An 18,554-nucleotide genomic window follows, 5' to 3' on the forward strand; every position below is an offset into this window, starting at 1 on the left:
GGCGGCAGAACCCTGGGTCAGGACCTGCCTCTCGCCAGCACCCCAGGCCTGCCGGACTTCCGGATGAGGCAGAAGAGATCGACACGGTGTGCCTTGGACTTGTTGGAACCCAGTTCCCGGGAGGAATAAGCCCGCTCTCTGAAAAGCCAAAACTAAACAAAGCACAATACTTAAGGATAAGAGCTTTGATCAAGGTATGTTGAAAGAGTTAGGAGAGACTGCAGCAAGTCACTCTACCGAACAAGTACCTTTGGAACAAGGCCTCAAAGGCTCGTGACAATAACAGGTGACAGCGTTTTTGCTCACCATGTGTCAGACACTTTTCTAAAAGCTCTACTTAATATGTGCTTAAAAGTCCAGTAATCTTCACAACAACTGTGTGAGGAACGATGCTTTTGTCACCCTACAGACAAGCCCGGCCAGGAGAGGCATTCCAGCATGTGCGCCGCTCAGAGACCAACAAGGTCACCGCGTGTTCCCAGGAGCACGTGTGTTCCCAGGAGCACGTGGCTTAGACCAGCAAACGCATTATAACCTGCATGGGAGCGTGGGGTACAATTTTACAAACAGGAAAATGTCATGCTTTATATCATAAATTTGGAATTGATTTTTAAAAACTGCTTTCTTATTACTTAGAAAGTTTACTCCTTAAAGAATTGTAGGAGGATAGATTACTGAGAAAACCTAGACCCACTGAAAGACCAGAATAATTTTCACAATAAAATGTTGGATCCTGAATTTTTTGAAGATTATAGAAAAAATATAGAATGGCTTCGTGGAATCATGATTTTGGGTGACATAAATTTTTCTTGAAAAATGTTCAGGCTGGCTCTGTGGCCTAGTGGTTGAGGCAGCCAGATGCCACATGGCCTACCCCCTGGTTCTAGTCCCAGACCGCACGGCTTAAGAAACAGGCCAGGGGACCAGCAGTTAGTGGAATGGCTATATTGCTGGACTCCCACGTAGTCGACCATGGTTCGCGTCCCGGACCCGGTGGCTTAAACTCACGCCGTGTGTGTGTGTGTGTGTGTGTGTGTGTGTGTGCCCAAGATCCCGAGAGGTGAATGGAGGAGAAGGGATTGCGGCATGGCCATCCCCCCTGGGGGGTGATTTCTCGCTTTCTATCTCTCTGTCTCTCTCTGCCTCTCTGGCGAGCGCATGCACCCTATAGCAAAAGCCTCTCAAAAAAAAAAAAAAAGAAAAGAAAAGAAAAAGAAAGAAACAGGCTAGGCACATGTGCATGCCTACCCAAAATCTGCTCTGAGCCGAGAGAGATGGAGGAGAGAGGGTTGCAGTAGGACCATTTCCCACGAGCGTGCTTTCTCCTCTCCCTCTCTGTCTCTCTCTGATAAGCACACATGTCCTCTGGCAACAACAGCAACAACAAATAAATAAATAAAACCTTACTTTCAAATGATAAATTGTATTGCTAATAATACTTGTATTATTTTCAGTTGCCTGTAAGTAATAATGCTAACATTCTAAAACTTAGCTGGAATCTCCCTATCTTGAAAGATTCCCTACTGCTAAACTCCTACGACTGATGCTAATATAACCAGAAGAACTTCTAACTGTTTTATGTTAGCTAGGCTTTGTAAGACAAACTACTGTGATACCATGGTTAAATATTTATTGCTTACCCATTACTTACAAAGCACTGTGCTTCTGTGTCAAGATTATTTATTGAACAAATATTTATCGAGCACCCAGCCTGTGCCCGCCACCGTGTTTGCTGCTGTAGCAACCCAACCATAGAGCCCTTTCCCTGCCTGCGTCTCCATCTCCCTGTCTCGGGCAAGCGGTCCCTTGGTCAGCACCGGCTGTACTTTCGCGTCCCTGGCCGTGTCTTTCGCTCTATTTGGGCCCTTTGTTCCCATCAGCTTCCTTGCACCTGGCTTGGCTGTGAGTCCTTCCCACTCTGGGATACCCAAACAGCATCCATTCTCCATTTCTCAGGTCCAGTGACCTCTCCTCTGGGAATGCTTTCGTGCTCTTCTGAGTCATCCTTCCTTCATTTATTTAATGATCTTAACCACTTTTCCAAAAGGATTTTCCAAAGAATGTGTGCGCTTGTTGGAGAGAGACAGAGAGAGAGGCAAGAAAGCAAGGAAACACCCCTCAGTGGGGCATATTCACACCACAGTCCTTCTTGTCCACATCTCCATCCTGTTGTGATTTGGGGGTCACAAACACACACGACCAATGTGTTTTTCAAGCTGCTGGGTCTGGAATTGCTAACTCTTTTTTTTTTTAAGAGAGATTTTTGCTATAGGGCATGTGCACTTGCCAGAGAGACAGAAAGTGAGCAATCGCCCCTCTCCGGGGGGATGGCCACACCGCAATCTCTTCTCCTTCACTCTCCTTTTGGGGTTTTCGGCACATGTGCATACATGCTTGGTGTGAGTTTCAAGCCGCAGGGTCTGGGACTCCAACTGCAATAGGCATGCGGGAATTCAGCGATGTAACCATTACGCCATCTGCTATTCCCCGGGATTTGTGTTTTGAGATTAGCTGTGTGGAATCCTACTCCCTTAACCATAAGGCCGTGGGGCCCGGCCCAACAGCTAACGCTTACTATGGCTTATCACATGCCCAACTTTTTCTAAATATTTTATAAAATAAATGCTTAAAAGTCATGTCATCTCCGTGGCAGCAGGTGAGACAGTGCCACTGTTGTCATCCTCTGTTACAGACAGGGAGCTCCTTTGGGAAGGTATCCAGGTGAAGGCCAGGGGTAAAAGGCCACAGGAGCAGCAGGGCAAGGAGTTCTCATAGTTCCTTACCATATCATCCACAAAAGCAGGATATGCGTCTGATTCTTCAATTATTATTTGAAAGAATGAATACTACTGGAATGAATGAATGGTAGTGAAGAATGATGAATACTAGTCTCCCCCGAAGTGCTCCACGTTAATCAAGTGGCTCTTAAAGAAAACACTCCCATTTTAGTCTGATCAGCGTAAAGACAATTGAGTTACTGCCCTCTTTGCCCTCAACTCTGTATGCTGTTCTTGTGGCCTGAGATGGCACTAGACTCCCAGTGGCTGGATCACAACTGACTTGGGCTGAGGTTCGCCGTTGTCAGGCTTTGTGCCACGCCTTAGCTGATGCTGTTCTGTCTGGCGTGGCCTTTCCTCTTTCACTTGGCAAATTTTTACTTGCTCGTTAAGGTTGCTCTGATGTTATATCTTTTTTTTTTTAAGTTTGTTTATTTATTCCATAAGTGAGAGACACTGAGAGACAGAGAGAAACAGCGTCTCCATCAGCGTCTTAAAACAGCGACTCACGCCCAGCTTAAGCCACATGGGATCACAGTCGCATGTATGCTGGGCTTACAAGGAGGTCTCCAGGTATGAACTGGTAACCTTCCCAGGTGAGTCTGCCTTGCAGAGCATCGCCTTTTACCCCATGCCACTATTCAGCACTTGAAGTCATATCCCTTTTTTTCTTTTCCACTTTTCAAAGGGGATAGGTGCTGGGGGAGGGAGGGGAGAAAGCACTCCCTCAGTGAGGCGTAGTTATGCTGCAATCTCTTCTCCTCATTTCTCCATCTGGGATTTTGGGGTACTCACACACGTATCCAGAAGGTTTTGTCAGCCACTGGGGCCAGGATTAGAACTACGTTTGGGTGGGACTAGCAGTTAGCGTAATGGCTATGTTGCTGGACTCCTATGAAGTCGACGCGGTTCAAGTCTTGGACCCAGTGGCTTAAAACTCACGCCAGGCGCATGTGCGTGCGTGCCCAAGATCTTGAGAGGAGAATGGAGAAGGGATTGTGGCATGGCCATCCCCTCTGGGGGGGGGGGTGATTTCTTACTTTCTGTCTCTCTCTGTCTGTCTGGCGAGCGCACGCACCCTATGGCAAAAAAAAAAAAAAAGCAAAAACAGAAAACTACGGTTGGCTATGTGGAATCTGCTTCCCTAAGCATTTGGCTTAACTGCCGAGCCGCTGGTCTGGCCTGATGTATTCATAAGGAAGCTTCCTAATCCTTCCCTAGGCCGAGTAGGTGTTCCCTTTTTTCCTGAAAAATTGGACCTGATCATTCCTTATTGTTGTATGGCCATTAGCACTCTCGGCTATGGCCCAGCGGACCCTGCAGTCCTTACCAGGTGGCATGCCGTTCGTAGATATTGGTGTTTTGACACTAGTGTATATGGTATATGCAGTTTATGTTTAATTTCCTAATTGTTACTAATATATAGATCTACGTTTACATTTTTAAAAATCTAGATGCCGGGACTAGTAGTTGGCGTAATGGCTATGTCGCTGGACTCCCATGTAGTCGACTGTGGTTCGAGTCCCGGACGCGATGGCTTAAAACTCACTCAGGGCATGTATGCATGCGTGCCCAAGATCCTGAGAGGAGAATGGAGGAGAAGGGATTGCTGCATGGCCATCCCCCCTGGGGAGTGATTTCTCACTTTCTGTCTCTCTGTCTCTCTTTGTCTTTCTGATGAGCACACGCACCCTATAGCAAAAACCTCTCCAATAAATAAATAAATAAATAAATAAAAATCTAGATGCCTTGTCAGATTCACTTATTAATTCTAGATTTAATCTAATTGATCTATCTAGATTTTCTACATAGATGATCATGTATTCTGCAAATGTTAATTTTTCTCCCTTCTTACCTATTTCATATCTTTTATATCTTTATCTTGCCTTATTACACTAGCTAGGACTTCCAGAATTATTTTGTTTAAATTGCCAGAGTGCATGTGTGGTTGGCAGACAGAGGGTGTGAAAGGGAGAGAGAGAGAAAGCATTCCCCAATGGGGTGGAGTTACACCACAATCTCTTCTCTTCCATCTTTTCATCCTGTCAGGATTTGGGGCACACACATATATCTGCCTCTGGGGCCAGAATTCAAACCCTGTGGATTGACTTTATGGGATCTGGCTCCCTTAACCAGTACGCCTCGGGACTGGCTCCGGGATATCTTTTAATCTTTTTTTGGAGAGGTTTTTCGCTATAGGGCGCGTGCGCTCGCCAGACAGACAGAGACAGAGACAGAAAGTAAGAAATCACCCCCCCAAGGGGGATGGCCACGCTGCAATCCCTTCTCCTCTATTCTCCTCTCGGGATCTTGGGCACACACGCACACGCGCCTGGCGTGAGTTTTTAAGCCACCGTGTCCTGGACGCGAACCGCGGTCGACTACATGCTGGTTCCAAAGCTGGTGATGTGTTCTGAGCTAAGGGAGTCGATGTTCGTGTTTAGTCACCAAGCAGGGTATTACGACGGGGCTGCTGCCGCCTTTTTATGCTCTTGCTATGCTGCCATCTTCCTGCACCGTGTCTAGGTTTTTTAAGAATGGGCCTCCCACATGACCTTGACCTGCCCAGTCCTGGCTTCAGCCTCCACGAGCCACCATGGGTGGACCAAACATGGGACTTTTTGATACATTTTTCTATTCCTAGGTTGCTGAAGGGTTTTGTTTTGTTGTTGATTTTTAGTGGACTCATCCCAACATATTAAAGTGAGCGAGCTACTCCCATGGGAAGGTGTGGTGTAGCGGTGGGAAGGGCAACAAAGATTCCACCAAGACTCTGAGCAGAACTGAACCCCAGGTGTTACTTGCCAGGCGGGGCCCCTCTTCTGGTTGCCTTTTCATGCTTTTTGGCCCCCACCCCCGTCTTGTCCCTGGACTCCCAGGTATGTTTCCTAGAATCTGCAAATTGTGTGTGGGGCACCTATGCCAGTGAAACCTGAGGCCACCATGCTCCCCACCAGCGATTCTGGGACAGGGCAAGGAGACTGGGCGTCTATGTTTGGAAAGGAGCAAGTTTTACTTGAAGAATAAACTTACTTTAAAAGAAATGGGTCCCTAACTCTGGAGGGACCGTAGGGTTCCTAGCAGACTAAGAAGACAGAGACTCGAGAGGAAGAAAATGGGTGCAGAAAGGAGCCCCCAGAATAGTCATATTAACACTAGGTGTGGCCAGATGGTCACACATGATCCCAAAGATCTGCTTAGGGCAGGATTCCTTAACCAGGACTGGATAAGTGTGTGTGTGTGTGTGTGTGTGTGTGAGCTGGGGGGCTGTGCTATGCAGCTTGGGGGCTGTGCTGTGCAGTGGTGTTTAGCAGCACCCCTGGCTTCTCCCCACTAGGTGTTAGTAGCACCCACCTCCAGGGGTGATCCACAATGTCTCCAGGCATTGCCTAGGGCTGGGGGCTCCAGGGCTCACGGTGTGTGTGTGGGGGGGAACTGCTGGTTTAGGGCCACTTCCACGTCTCAGTCAGTGGTTAGGCCTGATCCTGGGAAGCAATTTGAGCTGCAACTGAGAGGAGAGGTTAAGGGTCGACACCGGGGACATTCTGCTCATACGTGGCCATTCTTTTTTATGGGCATCTTGGAATATGGCTGTTTAAAAATGTTCCATTTCCTCCTTTTCTTTTCCTTATTTGGTGAATTAATTGTCAGCGCTATGGGACAGGAGGTTGTTTTTCTGACCGTTACTTTTGAGAGGGGAGCCTCTCCTGTTCATTCAATCTGTACGGACTTCCGGCAGGAAATGGCACTCAAGGAAAGTTTTGAATAAAAGGAAGATGTTGGATTAGCCAGTGGAAACAGGAAGTTGTTGCCTGTGTCTCATACAACAGGGAAGAAAGTAAGAGGTAGAGAAAAACTTCACTTAACAGGAGTGGGAGGAGCAGAAGAAAGTGAGGATGAGAGAAAAGGGAGGGTGGGGAGAGCTGAGGAGGCCCCAGGCCCCCAGGTAAGAAGACTTTGAATGTCCTGATGGGGTCCCTGTACAGCAGAGGATGACGGCTGCAGAGGATGACGGCCATAGGCAGCAACCGTCAAAGCTTACAGTGGTTTGTTAATTAAATTACTTTATAGTACAGTGATAGACTGTTCTTAAATTATTTAAATTAATACATTTTCCCCCCTCTCTCTCTTCCTATCATTTAAAATCCCATAAAAAATTAAAAAAGAAGAAGGAAATGTGGCAAAATGTTAACAATTGGTGAGTCAGATAATAGGGAGAAATTTTCAATGTCATCTACGACCATTCATCATGTTCTTGTAACTCTGTAAGCTTGAAAATGTTCAGAATTAACATTTGTGTGGGGAGAAGAATCCATGTTTTTGACTTTTAGGACTGAATGGTTGTCAGATATACATCCCCAGGATGTGGCATTACTTATGAGGCTGTCCTCTGCAGTGCACTCTAAGAGACCAATGTTCTATGGCCAGAGAGACTTCTCGTCATGCATTTATGTATGCTCAGGTTCTGATCAATTCAATCTGGAATTGACAGATTCTGTGTAACTTGGACCAACATCTTTCAAGGCAGAGATAATTCTTAGCTTGTAGGTTTTACCATCATTTTTTTTTTCACACACTTCTTGAGTGCTTACTGTATACAGGGTATTTATGAAGGGACTATAAAAGTTTGTGGGGGGACCAGCAGGTGGCATGGTGGTTAAGGCACTGGACATTCCCACATGGCCGACCACAGTCCAAGTCCTGGACCGGAGGCTTGCTTTCCCACTTTCTCTCTCTCTCTGGTCAAATTAAAGATAAATGAATGAACAAATGAAATGAAATAAATAATTCTTTTTTTAAAAAGTAGGAGGGACCAGCAGTTGGCATAATAGCTATGTTGCTTGACTCCCATGCAGTCGACTGCGGTTCGAACCCCAGACTTGGTGGCCTAAACTCACGTCGGGTGCGTGTGTGTGCGTGCCCAGGATCCCGAGAGGAGAATGGAGGAGAAGGGATTATGGCATGGTCATCCCCCCTTGGGGGTGATTTCTTGCTTTCTGTCTCTCTGTCTCTCAGGCAAGTGCACGCGTCCCATAGCAAAAACCTCTCAAAAAAAAAAAAAAAAAAAAGTGGGAAAATAGTATAAAAATATGAATTTACTCTGGCGCCAAATAATTGTGTAATTTACGCATACTTTCTGTTTTTATTTTCAATTTTTGCCAGAGGGTGCAGCACTTATCAGAGAGAGAAAGGGGGAAAGGGAAAGTGAGAAGGCGCCCTTCATGGGGGATGGTCACATTGCAATCACTTCTCCGCTTCTTTCTCTCTTTGGGATTCTGGGGACACGTGCACATGTGCCCAGCCTGCCCTTCAAGCTGCTGGGATTTGAACTGTGCAGCTGACCATGTGAGATCCACCTGCCCTAACCACCATCCCACCAGCTGGCCCTGTGCGTAGTTTTTTATAATACACATTTTCCATGAATTTTCTAAAGATCCACATATTGTTAAAAGTTATGGGAAATACAAATATGAATCAGAGACACTATGCTCATAGATAATCTTATATTTTAGTATATATTAAAAACCTTGACTTTAACATAACGTAGAAAATCATCACTTTTCGTCAAGTCTATTTTTTTAAGAATTATTTTGTTGGATCAGCTGGTGGCATGGTGGTTAAGGCGCTGGACACTCCCACATAGCTGACCACAGTTCAAGTCCTGGACCTGGTGGCTTGCTTTCTTGCTTTTCCTTTCTCTCTGTCTCTCTCTGCTCAAATTAAGGTAAATGAATGAATAAATAAAAGTAAATAAATAATTCTTTTTTAAAGAAATTATTTATTTACTTTTATTTATTTATTTGTTTTAATTAGCAAGAGCAAGAGTGAGAGAGAAAGAGAGGGAAAGTGAGAAAGCAAGCTGCCAGGTCTAGGGACTTGAACTGTGGTCAGTCATGTGGGAGTCCAGTGCCTTAACCACCATACCACCTGCTGGCCCCAGCTACTCATCCTTTTAAATACCTGCTTTCTTTTTTTAAATTTTTTTTAAAAGAATTGTTTATTTCATTTTATTTATTATTACTGTTATTACTATTATTCATTTTTCTTTTCTTTTCTTTCTTTCTTTCTTTTTTTTTTTATTTTGCCCAGAAAGAGAAAAGGAAAGCAAGAAAGCAAGCTGCCAGGTTCAGGACTTGGCCGACAGTCAGCCATGTGGGAGTCCAGCACCTTAACTACCACACGCCTGCTGGCCCAATACCTGCTTTTTTGTACCAGACAAGAAAGCATGAGGTTTGGGTCAGCTCCATAGCCTGGAGGTTAAGGGAGTCAGAACCCACAAGGTCAACCACTGTGTGTCCCAACCCCAGCTCCAAAAACTCACCAGGCAAGTGTTACTTGAGTGCACCAAATCCTGATAAGGTGGAGAAATGAAGAAGGGACTGCACCATGGCCACGCCTCACCCAGGGTAGGGGAGGATTTCTCCCTCCCTCTCTCTGCATCTCTTTCTATTGAGTGCACACTCCCTCTGGCAATTAAAAAACAACAAAAAAAGCATGAAGTTAAATTCAGAGTTGAAGATCCAGTGCAAGTGGCAATGGGAAATCCCTGCCCATTTAGTATTTTAGCCCCCTTGGGATGGGCTGTAGGCATTTTCCCTCCGCATCCTGCACCTCTAGCTCCTGCGCTCTTTCTTCCACTCAGTGGCAACCGGCCGCTTTCAAATCCTGACATTTTTATGAACTTCTTTTCCTTCTGATCAAAATTTAGTTTGGGAGGCCAGTAAGAGGCATAGTGGTTAAAGCGCTGGGCTCCCACATGGTTGACCGTGGTTTGAGGAGCAGACCCAGTGGCTTGAAAATCACACTGGGCATGTTTGCATGCATGTTCAGAATCCCAGAAGGAACATGGAGGAGGCATTGGTGTGTGGCCATTCCCCTTGGGGGGGGATTTCTTATTTTCCCTCTCACTGGCTCTCTCTGGCAATCGCATGCTCCAGATGACAAAAGCTTTTGAAACAAACCAAGAAAAGGAATACCTATTTTGGAGAAGGTATCTGGCATACTCATTCACGGTGAGGCATAAATGACTGATCAAGACAGAAGCGTAACTGCTTCCAGAACCATTTGTGTTTGAACAGGGTGGGAAGAACTACTGGTTCTATAATAGAGGGAATGCGCATGCAGAGAGTAGGTGGAGAAGCAAAAGAGACGGGGGACCACGGACCTAGCCCAGTGGGCTCAGAGACCACGTGTTACAGGGCTTTATCATTTTTCCTGGACAACCACCTGCTTTGTTTGTGGGCTAGGGCAGGATAGGAGTAATTCGGGGTGGTAACTTTAGGTAAGTGTTTAGCACAAGTGCTGTTAATGATATAAAATGAAAAGCTAGTCTGAAAATAGATGTGGAATCATTATGTTAAGGTGATAAAGAAAAAATGAAAAATTTAAAAAAGTATTCATTATACTTAAAACTAGAATTACTAAGAGATATGCTTAGAACTTGTATTAAGTACTTTGTACATTTGAAATACTTCGATGTTATTCTATTCAACTTAATAAAAATAGGATTAAAAAGGCACAAAGAGGGACCAGCAGTTGGCATAGTAGTTAAGGCACTGGACTCTCACATGGCTGACTGCAGTTTGAGTCCGAGACCAGGCGCGTGTGCATGTGTAGTTCAAATCCCGGGAGGAGAAAGGAGAACGAACTGCGGCATGGCCGTCCCTCCTGGTGCGTGTAGGGGGTGTAATTTCTCACCTTCTGTCTTAGTGTCTTTCTCTGTTTCTCCTGTGAGCACATGTGCCCTATGGACACCCCCCACCCCCAAAAAAAGCACAATTAATATTAAAATGCATATTCTATCAAATCAAGTATATTTAATACAATTTTTAATGTAATGGTGCTGATGGCTACTTTTAGTTACTGTCTATGAGAACAAGCGAACAAATATAGCAGGCACGAGGCAGGAACTTTCTGAACTGTGTCAAGGTTAATAATAAGTAAAATGTTATAAGTCGGGAGCGGACAGCAACAGCTGCGAACATTCCCGGAAGCAAAGGACAAGCAGATAGGAGCTTGCTTTTGCGGCTTCTGAGTGGGCAGAGAGCCTTATAATAATTATAAGGAGAACGATCTTCAGTTTATACACTAGAATTATTTTGCCCTCCATACCTGATGTCTGCAGCTGGAAATTGCGGGGCGTGGGGAACAATGTTGGAAGAAGACAGGGATCAAATCTATGAGAATGTCCTGGTGGAGATTCAGTCTTTTGAGCTGCCTGTTGAAGCTACGTTAAGGTAGGCTGCCTCTATAGTTCATTATTATTATTATGATTATTTGCAGCCAGAGAGTAGTCCTTTCCCTTCTTTTTATACTTTCCTTTATAATGAAATAAAAATATACTTTTGAAAAATACACTTCTGTATTTACTTAATCTCAAAGTGTTTTATCCTCAGAAAAATGACAATAGAGGAATAATATGCTTTCTTTTTGACATTATGCTTGCTTTCTGATTTAGCCCATGCAGTTAAAACATATAGATGAACTTTCAGTGAGCAAAATGAACCTCATACCATCTCCAAATAGACATTCATTTGAAGATGTTTATGTGGAGTTTCAATTGTTTTCTCTAAAATATTACTTAGGAAGAAACAACCAGAACAACTAGACATACTGATGAAACCAATTGATGTGTGGGTGGCTCTGACTAATAGAAAAAATGTAGGATATTTATCTGTATTGTTGCTGCTCTCTTGAGTGACTTCTCAGGTGTGCATTTTTTGTTGTTGTTGTTTCTGTATATGATTTAAAAATAACTTCTTTCAGGAACAGCAGATGGCGTAATGGTTATGTCACTGAACTCCCGTATGGCTGATGGCTGACCGCGGTTTGAGACCTGGTGCCTTGGAACTCACACTGGGTGCATGTGCGTGGGTGCCTAAAATCCCAAGAGGAGAATGGAAGAGATTGTGGTGTGGCCATTCCCCCCTAGGGGGTGATTTCTCATTTCTTTCTCTCTGTCTCTGTCTCTCTGTCTTCCCTGAGAGCACACATGCCCTGAGAGCACACATGCCCTATAGCAATAATCTCTCTTAAAAAAACCAACTTCTTTGGTTGGACCAGTAGGTGGTGCGGTGGTTAAGGCACTGGACTCCTAAATGACTGACTGTGGTTTCAGTCCTGGACCTGGTGTCTTGACAGTCACGCTGGGCATGTGTGCATGCGTGCCCAAGATCCCAGGATGAGAATAGGAGAGAAGAGATTCTGGTGTGGTCATGCCCCCGGAAGGTGATTTTTCACTTTCCCTCTCTCTGTCACTCTCTGACAAGTGCACACACCCTATGACAAAAACTTAAAAAAGAAATTAAAAATAACTTCTTTGGTAAGATAGGTATTAATTTGCACAGCAATAACAGGATTCAAATAATATTTTAATTTGACCAGAGAGAGAGAGAGAAGTGAGAAAGCAAGCTACCAGGCCCAGGACTTGAACCATGGTCAGCCATATGGGAGTGTCAGCCCTAACTACCACACCACCTGCTGGTCCCAGGAAGAAACTATTGACAGACAAAAAGTGTAAAGCTTTCTGCTGAAAAAATACATATATATTGCATATATCATGTTGGGGATTTTATGTAACGCTGAAAATTTTAAAAATGATGATTAAAAAAAAAGAAAGACCATATGCCTTTAAGAAAGGCCAGCTTTTAAAATTTAATTTTCTCTGACTGCCTGCCCATATCTGACACCTGTCAGTGAGGAAACAGGAAGTAATCACTGAATATGAGTGACATTCATTACATATTTGTTGACTAATATCTGTAGATTAAATGGGAAGGGGTGTGTGTGTGTGTGTGTGTGTGTGTGTGTGTTATCATCGAATGCTCAGGCCCTAGGGATAGTGCTGCAAAATTCATGGCAGTGTAGACCTGAATAAAAATGTTCCAGATATTTAAAATGTATTTTACGTTAAACATAGGTTGAATCTCTTCAATGGGCTTAAGGGAGTGTTGGGCCCACAGTGAACCACTGAGATTTGTTGCTTGATTCTTGGGTTATCGGTATGTAGGTAGAGGCACAAAGTGATTACAACTCCCTCGTAACTGTTCCAACACTTTCCTCTTCTCTGAGCATCGTCGGGAGTTGTCCGTAAAGAAGGGGAGGTCATTTTTACCTTGTCCAATAGGCAGAAGCCACCAGAGCTTTTTACCGAAGCTTGTACTGTGCCAGCACCTTCTAAAACATGTGCATTTGTCTGGTCAGGAGTCTAACGTCCATGAGCAGAGTGAAGGGAGCCTAGCTGTGTCATAATTACTGTGGCCTCTGCTGCCATCATTACTCAGACCCCTCGGCCTTTGACCCTAACCATCCCTAACTGTGCCCTGGTCTCACAGCCCTGGCCAATGTGTACAGACTTCATCTGGCCCGGAACTATCCTTTTAGCTAGTCGTATTCTGGGGCTGAATTTGACTTCTCCCTTGGTTCTTGGGCCCTTTTCACCCTGCATTCCCAGGACAATCCTGTACCTGGTCTTCCTAAAGACAAAGCCGTTGGGATCTACCAGCATCACCCTGAAGAGTGGAGAGTGCGCAGATACATTCCCAGGTTCTGCTCTGTCACCACCAACGGGCCTGCAATGCCACTGTTAGCTTCATGTCTGGGTTACTAAAAAGGCGTGTGAGCACACTTTTCCAAAAAAAAGTCAATGTTGTTTTGAGGGGTAGAGTGGAATCCTAGAGCCCCTACCGAGCCTTCATATGGGATAATATTGGACAAAATCAGTTTTCCCGCACTGTACTCTGATCATTTAATTGGGTGGAGACTTAGACTGGCATTCGAGGCCTTTCTACACACACCTCTGCATGTCACTGACTCTCCAGTGTAATTTTCTTATGGAACGTGGCAGCTCATGTGGTCAGATAGGAGGGTTAGAAATGATCTGGGCCAAACTAGCCTGTTTACTGTTCGACAACGTGCCCTGGGGTTTTCTCCTTCCTAGAAGTGCTCCCGGTGCCTCTCCTGTATTATCTGCTCTTACTTGTGCTTGTCAAAATCTATCCCGTCTTGTAAAGATACCTCAAATACATTTGCTTTCTTTCTTTTTAAAAAAATTATTTATTTTACTTGTTATTATTATTTATTTTTTAATTTGAACAGAAAGAGAGAGAGAGAAAGGGAAAATGTGAAAGCAAGCTGCCAGGTCCAGGACTTGAACCATGGTTGCCATGTGGGAGTCCAGCGCCTCAGCCATCATGCCACCTGCCAGTCCCTCAGATATTCTTTCTTTGAAGATTTCTCAAAGAATCCACGGCACCTATTGGGTCATCAGAAACAGGATGACACATTTTTACATGGAAAACCAAGAGAAAATACGTCAGGATTTTCTGACAACCCAATATTTTGACTGTGTGTCTTTTGTGTTATGCCCACTTCCAGGCTGAAGGTTCCTGAGGGCAGGGCCTGTGTCTTCCTTAGACCTTGGTATCACTGGTAGAAGCGTTCACAGTGCCGGGCATATAGTAGCTAGATCAAAATTGGTTGAATTAACTTACATCAGCTTAGGAGGTAATGGTGACCTGGGAGGGAAAAGAGGAAGCAGTCCAGAGAGAGGGTTGTCATCTCAGCAAAGAGGAGGAGGCAAACTTTTTTGTTCATTTTGGTTTTTCTATTTTCCTTCTTTCCCTTCTTTTTCTTTCTTTCTTTCTTTCTTTCTTTCTTTCTTTCTTTCTTTCTTTCTTTCTTTCTTTCTTTCTTTCTTTCTTTCTTTCTTTTTTGTTACAGGATGCATAGGCTTTCTGGAGAGAGATAGTGTGTATTTGTGTGAGTGTGAGTGTGTGTGTGTGTGTGTGTGTGTGAAATCACCCCCCAGGAAGGATGGCCATGCTGCAGTCCCTTCTCCTCTTGAGATTTTGGGCATGCATACACACATACCCGGTGTGATTTTTGAAGCCACTAGATGTAGTGAGCCATGTGGGGTCCAGCCACCTTAAGCACCATGCAACTGGCTGGCCCACTTCTGTTCTTCTTTTTAGTTTATCTATCTGTCTATTCCGAGAGAGAGAGAGAGAAAGCAAGCTGCTAGAGAGAGGTGGCCACAGTGCCCTCAATGGGGTCTCAATGCTATGATGTACCAGCAGCCTGGGCCAGCCCCTCGCCCAGTCCCTAACCCAGGGTGAGGTGGCCTCCAGAGCATCCTGTTCCACCCCTGCGCCACCACCTGGCCCAGGAAGTATTTTAATTACATCAAGCTCGAAGAGCAGAGAGGGTGGAAAGGCGTTAGGCTGGAGGCAGACTGGCCAGCAGGGCCACAAAGGCCCTGTCAGGAGGTTCTGGAGTGAGCAGTGAAGGAAAGACCAGGACACTGAGGTGGTGAGGCTGAGAACGTGAGAGAGAAGCCTTCCCAGGGAAAACTTGGCCTCTGAAGGTTGAGGTAGAGAGTATATTGAAACGTTCTTTCTCATTTTCCAAGGTCACTTTTAGAAAAAAGACCTTATTTTACTAAACATTTTCTGTAGTAAAACCCTAAACTCTGGTGCCAGTAAGTGGCATGGTGGTCAAGGCACTGGACTCTCACATGGCTGACTGTGGTTCAAGTTCCAGACCTGTGAGGCTTGGAATTCAAGCCAGACTCATGCCCGTGTGTGGTCAAAATCCCAGGAGGAGAATGGAGGAAAAGGGATTGCGCATGGCCATACCCCCTGTGGGGGGACTTCTTGCTTTCCCTCTTACTGTCTCTCTTTGTCTCTCTGGTGAGAGCACACGCCCTATGGCAAAAACCTTAAAAAAAAAAAAATCTAAATTGTTAGCTTCCTTTCCCTCCCACCCTGCCTTTCAGGTAGGAAATCTGAGGTGTCCTGTTCCGGGTCAGTGTTTAGACCGAGGCCAGGTGGGCTTGCTTCTCTAACAAGGTGAACCTAGTTCAGTGGTTCAGAGCTCAGAGGTGGTTTCTAGCCATGGCACGTCTAGATGACGCGACGGCTCTTCTTCTTGAGTGTGTGACCCTTCTTCCCGGCACACGTGGGAAGTGGCCTCCTTTATCTGAGGAGCCACGAGGAGCTATTGAGGTCAGGAGTCATGGAGTCGGAGGTTGTCAGTGGCCTACGCTCCCTTCCACCCTGTCCAGGCGTCATCCTCCCGCCTCCTGACGTCACAGTTGGCTGCTCCCAGAGCAACCTTCCCGCAGACATCCAGCCTGCCTCCTGTGGACTCTGCCAGGGGGCCCCTGAGCCACCTCCTTTGGCATTCTGTTTGTTTGGCTGGAAAAGTGGACAAGAGTCAGGTAATTCTGGGGCCCAGTGTTTGTTTCCACTGTGTGAAATGGTGCCACTGCTCATCACACGAGGTTGGCAGGAGAGAGGGTTTCAGGGGACAGCTGAGACACTGTTATTTTTCCAACGCTTATTTGCGTGTCGTCAATGAAATATCCATCAAGGCCATCTCAGGTGGCTATAAAAGCTGATTTAGGGGGGACCAGCAGTTGGCGTGGTGGTTAAGGCACTGAACACTCCCACATGGGCAACCATGGTTCGAGTACTGGACCTGGTGGCTTGCTTTCTCACTTTCTCTCTCTCTCTCTACCTCTCTCTGTATCTCTCTCTGGTCAAATTAAAATGAATGAATAAATAAAATTAAAATAAATAATTCTTTTTAAAAAAAGCTGATTTAGGGAATTAAAAAAAAATCCAGAGTGGAAAAGTTGAATTTGATGTTAGCCATGCAGTGATCTAACCTAAGAGAACAGGGGGAGACGTAAAGGGAGGCCTACACCTCGTCTGTGCTGCCCTGGCATGGCTTAGCTTCGGCGGTTCAAAATCTCTGGATTGGCAGAATACCGGCAGGCTGAAACTCACCAGCAGGTGGGGTGTAGCACTAGTTTTGCTAGGTATTCCTATCTTCATCGCGTTGCATCCTGCGCTCATTTCCACGGGATGTTCTCGTTTTATTTAGGTTTTCTGATTTTCACCCCAGTCCCTCCTTTTAGCTTAGATACACCCGGCTCTTGTCGTCTCCTCCCTCCCACTAGGGGGTGGTCTATCCCTGGGAGGCCTGATGGCTGTTTGGAGCCTTGCTGAAGGAAATAACGATATTAGTACCAGCCTAACTAAGTAGCACCAACTCCCTTGGACAAATCCAGTCAATAGGTTTCAACTAGCCTATCAGCTTCAGTGACTTGGTGGTGGCTGCAGTTGCCTGAATTCCCATGTCGAGAATGATTAGGATACAATTACGAGTGGCAGGTATGGTCTTAGGACAGGACAGGAGCAGGGTTCTTAACATGCATTGGCCCTATTCACACTAGAACTTCCTGCCGCCAGGCTCACCCGTGAGACCTGCTCCCTGGGGACAAGTTGAATTAGATGTGAGCCATACAGACCTGGAGGTAGCTTGGGGCTCATTATGCCTCTTGCGGTCCTGCGGGTGTGTTGCGAGTCTCAGAGAACAGATCCTGAAGTCACAGCACGTCTGAACTGATTTGGGTCCAGAAGTCACGTCTGCTGTGGCGGAGCCCGAGATAAGAAACCCTTGGGCATGCTATAAGGCACTGCAAAGTTGGTGGGAGGGACAGACAGCGGGCATATCCAAAGAAGGCCTGGCAGAAGACTGGGAAAAATAGGAGGAAAGGGAATTGTACGAGATGACGTACCAGAAGAAATTTTTGTAATTGTTTTATGATAACATAATTGTTTTACACTTGTATTCACAGACTCTCTTGGGCTCTTTTCCAAAAGCTGACCATGAAGTTTTACCAGTTTCAGAACAAACAGGATATTGTATTTCTGTGCCTTTAATGTTTTTAGGAATGAAAATAATATACTTTTAGGAAAGGACCAAAAACATTTAAAAAAACAAAAAAGCCTAAGCTGTATATGCTGTAAAATCTTAGGATGATGTACTAAAAAAATTAAGTTAAATTAAATTAACTGGTTAAAATCGGTTGTAGATATTCTAGAATGCCCTTCTTTTTATATTTTCAGAAATGTAAGATTTCTACTAGATCTTATTCTTTCAAGTATATTGACTAAGATCAAAAGTCTAGGTTTTAGTCTGGGCCAGATAATTATCAGTTGTATGATTTTGGCCTTAGTTCCTGAAACTATAAAATGAGGATTACTATAAAACCAATCTCACATGGTTAGTGCTTAGTACAGTGCTTGCTAGCAACATAGTAAATGCTCAGTAAACATTAGTCATTACTATTGTTGCCTAATTTACACCTGGAATATGCATTCCAGTATAATTTTTTTTTTTAGAGAGAGTTTTTTTTTTTTTTTTTGCTACAGGCATGTGTGCTTGCCAGGGAGACAGAAAGCGAGAAATCACCTCCCGCCCCCAGGAGGGATGGCCACACCACAATCCCTTCTCCTCCATTCTCTTCTTGGGATCTTGGGTCCACGCACACACATGTCTGGCATGAGTTTTAAGCTGCTGGGTCCAGGGACTCGAGTTATGGTTGATTATGTGGGAATCCAATGATGTAACCATTATGCCATCTGCTGGTCTTCCAGTAAAATTTTAATAATAATAATCTAGAGACTTGAAGTAAATAAACACACACATCTTGCAATTCTGAGCCGAGGGGAAATATTGAGTCATGTAATTAACAAAGTCTATTTTCAGTTGACAAATATTAATTGAATATATTTGTGGGTACAATGTGATGTTTCCCTGTAGGTTTACATTGTCGAAATGATTAAATCAAGCTAATTAGCAAATCTATCACCTCACACACTTACCACTTTTATGGGGTGAGATCATTTAAAAGCTACTCTTAGAAATTTTGAAAAATAAAACATGATGATAATCACCATTCTGTGCTATAGATCACTAAAGCTTATT

General features: G+C 44.7%; 1 protein-coding gene across 1 annotated transcript in view; it reads left to right on the forward strand.

Annotated features, from left to right (window-relative positions):
- Positions 1–10,824: 10,824 nt before the first annotated feature.
- EXOC6 (exocyst complex component 6) overlaps positions 10,825–18,554 on the forward strand; it is a 195,381-nt gene continuing 187,651 nt past the window's right edge. Inside the window, exon 1 of the mRNA XM_006147639.3 lies at positions 10,825–11,014. Coding sequence (XP_006147701.1) covers positions 10,893–11,014 — 122 coding nt within the window. The 5' untranslated portion in view covers positions 10,825–10,892. The remainder of the gene's footprint in view (positions 11,015–18,554) is intronic.

Source organism: Tupaia chinensis, unplaced genomic scaffold, assembly GCF_000334495.1.
Source record: "Tupaia chinensis unplaced genomic scaffold, TupChi_1.0 Scaffold000217_1, whole genome shotgun sequence".
Classification (NCBI taxonomy): domain Eukaryota; kingdom Metazoa; phylum Chordata; class Mammalia; order Scandentia; family Tupaiidae; genus Tupaia; species Tupaia belangeri.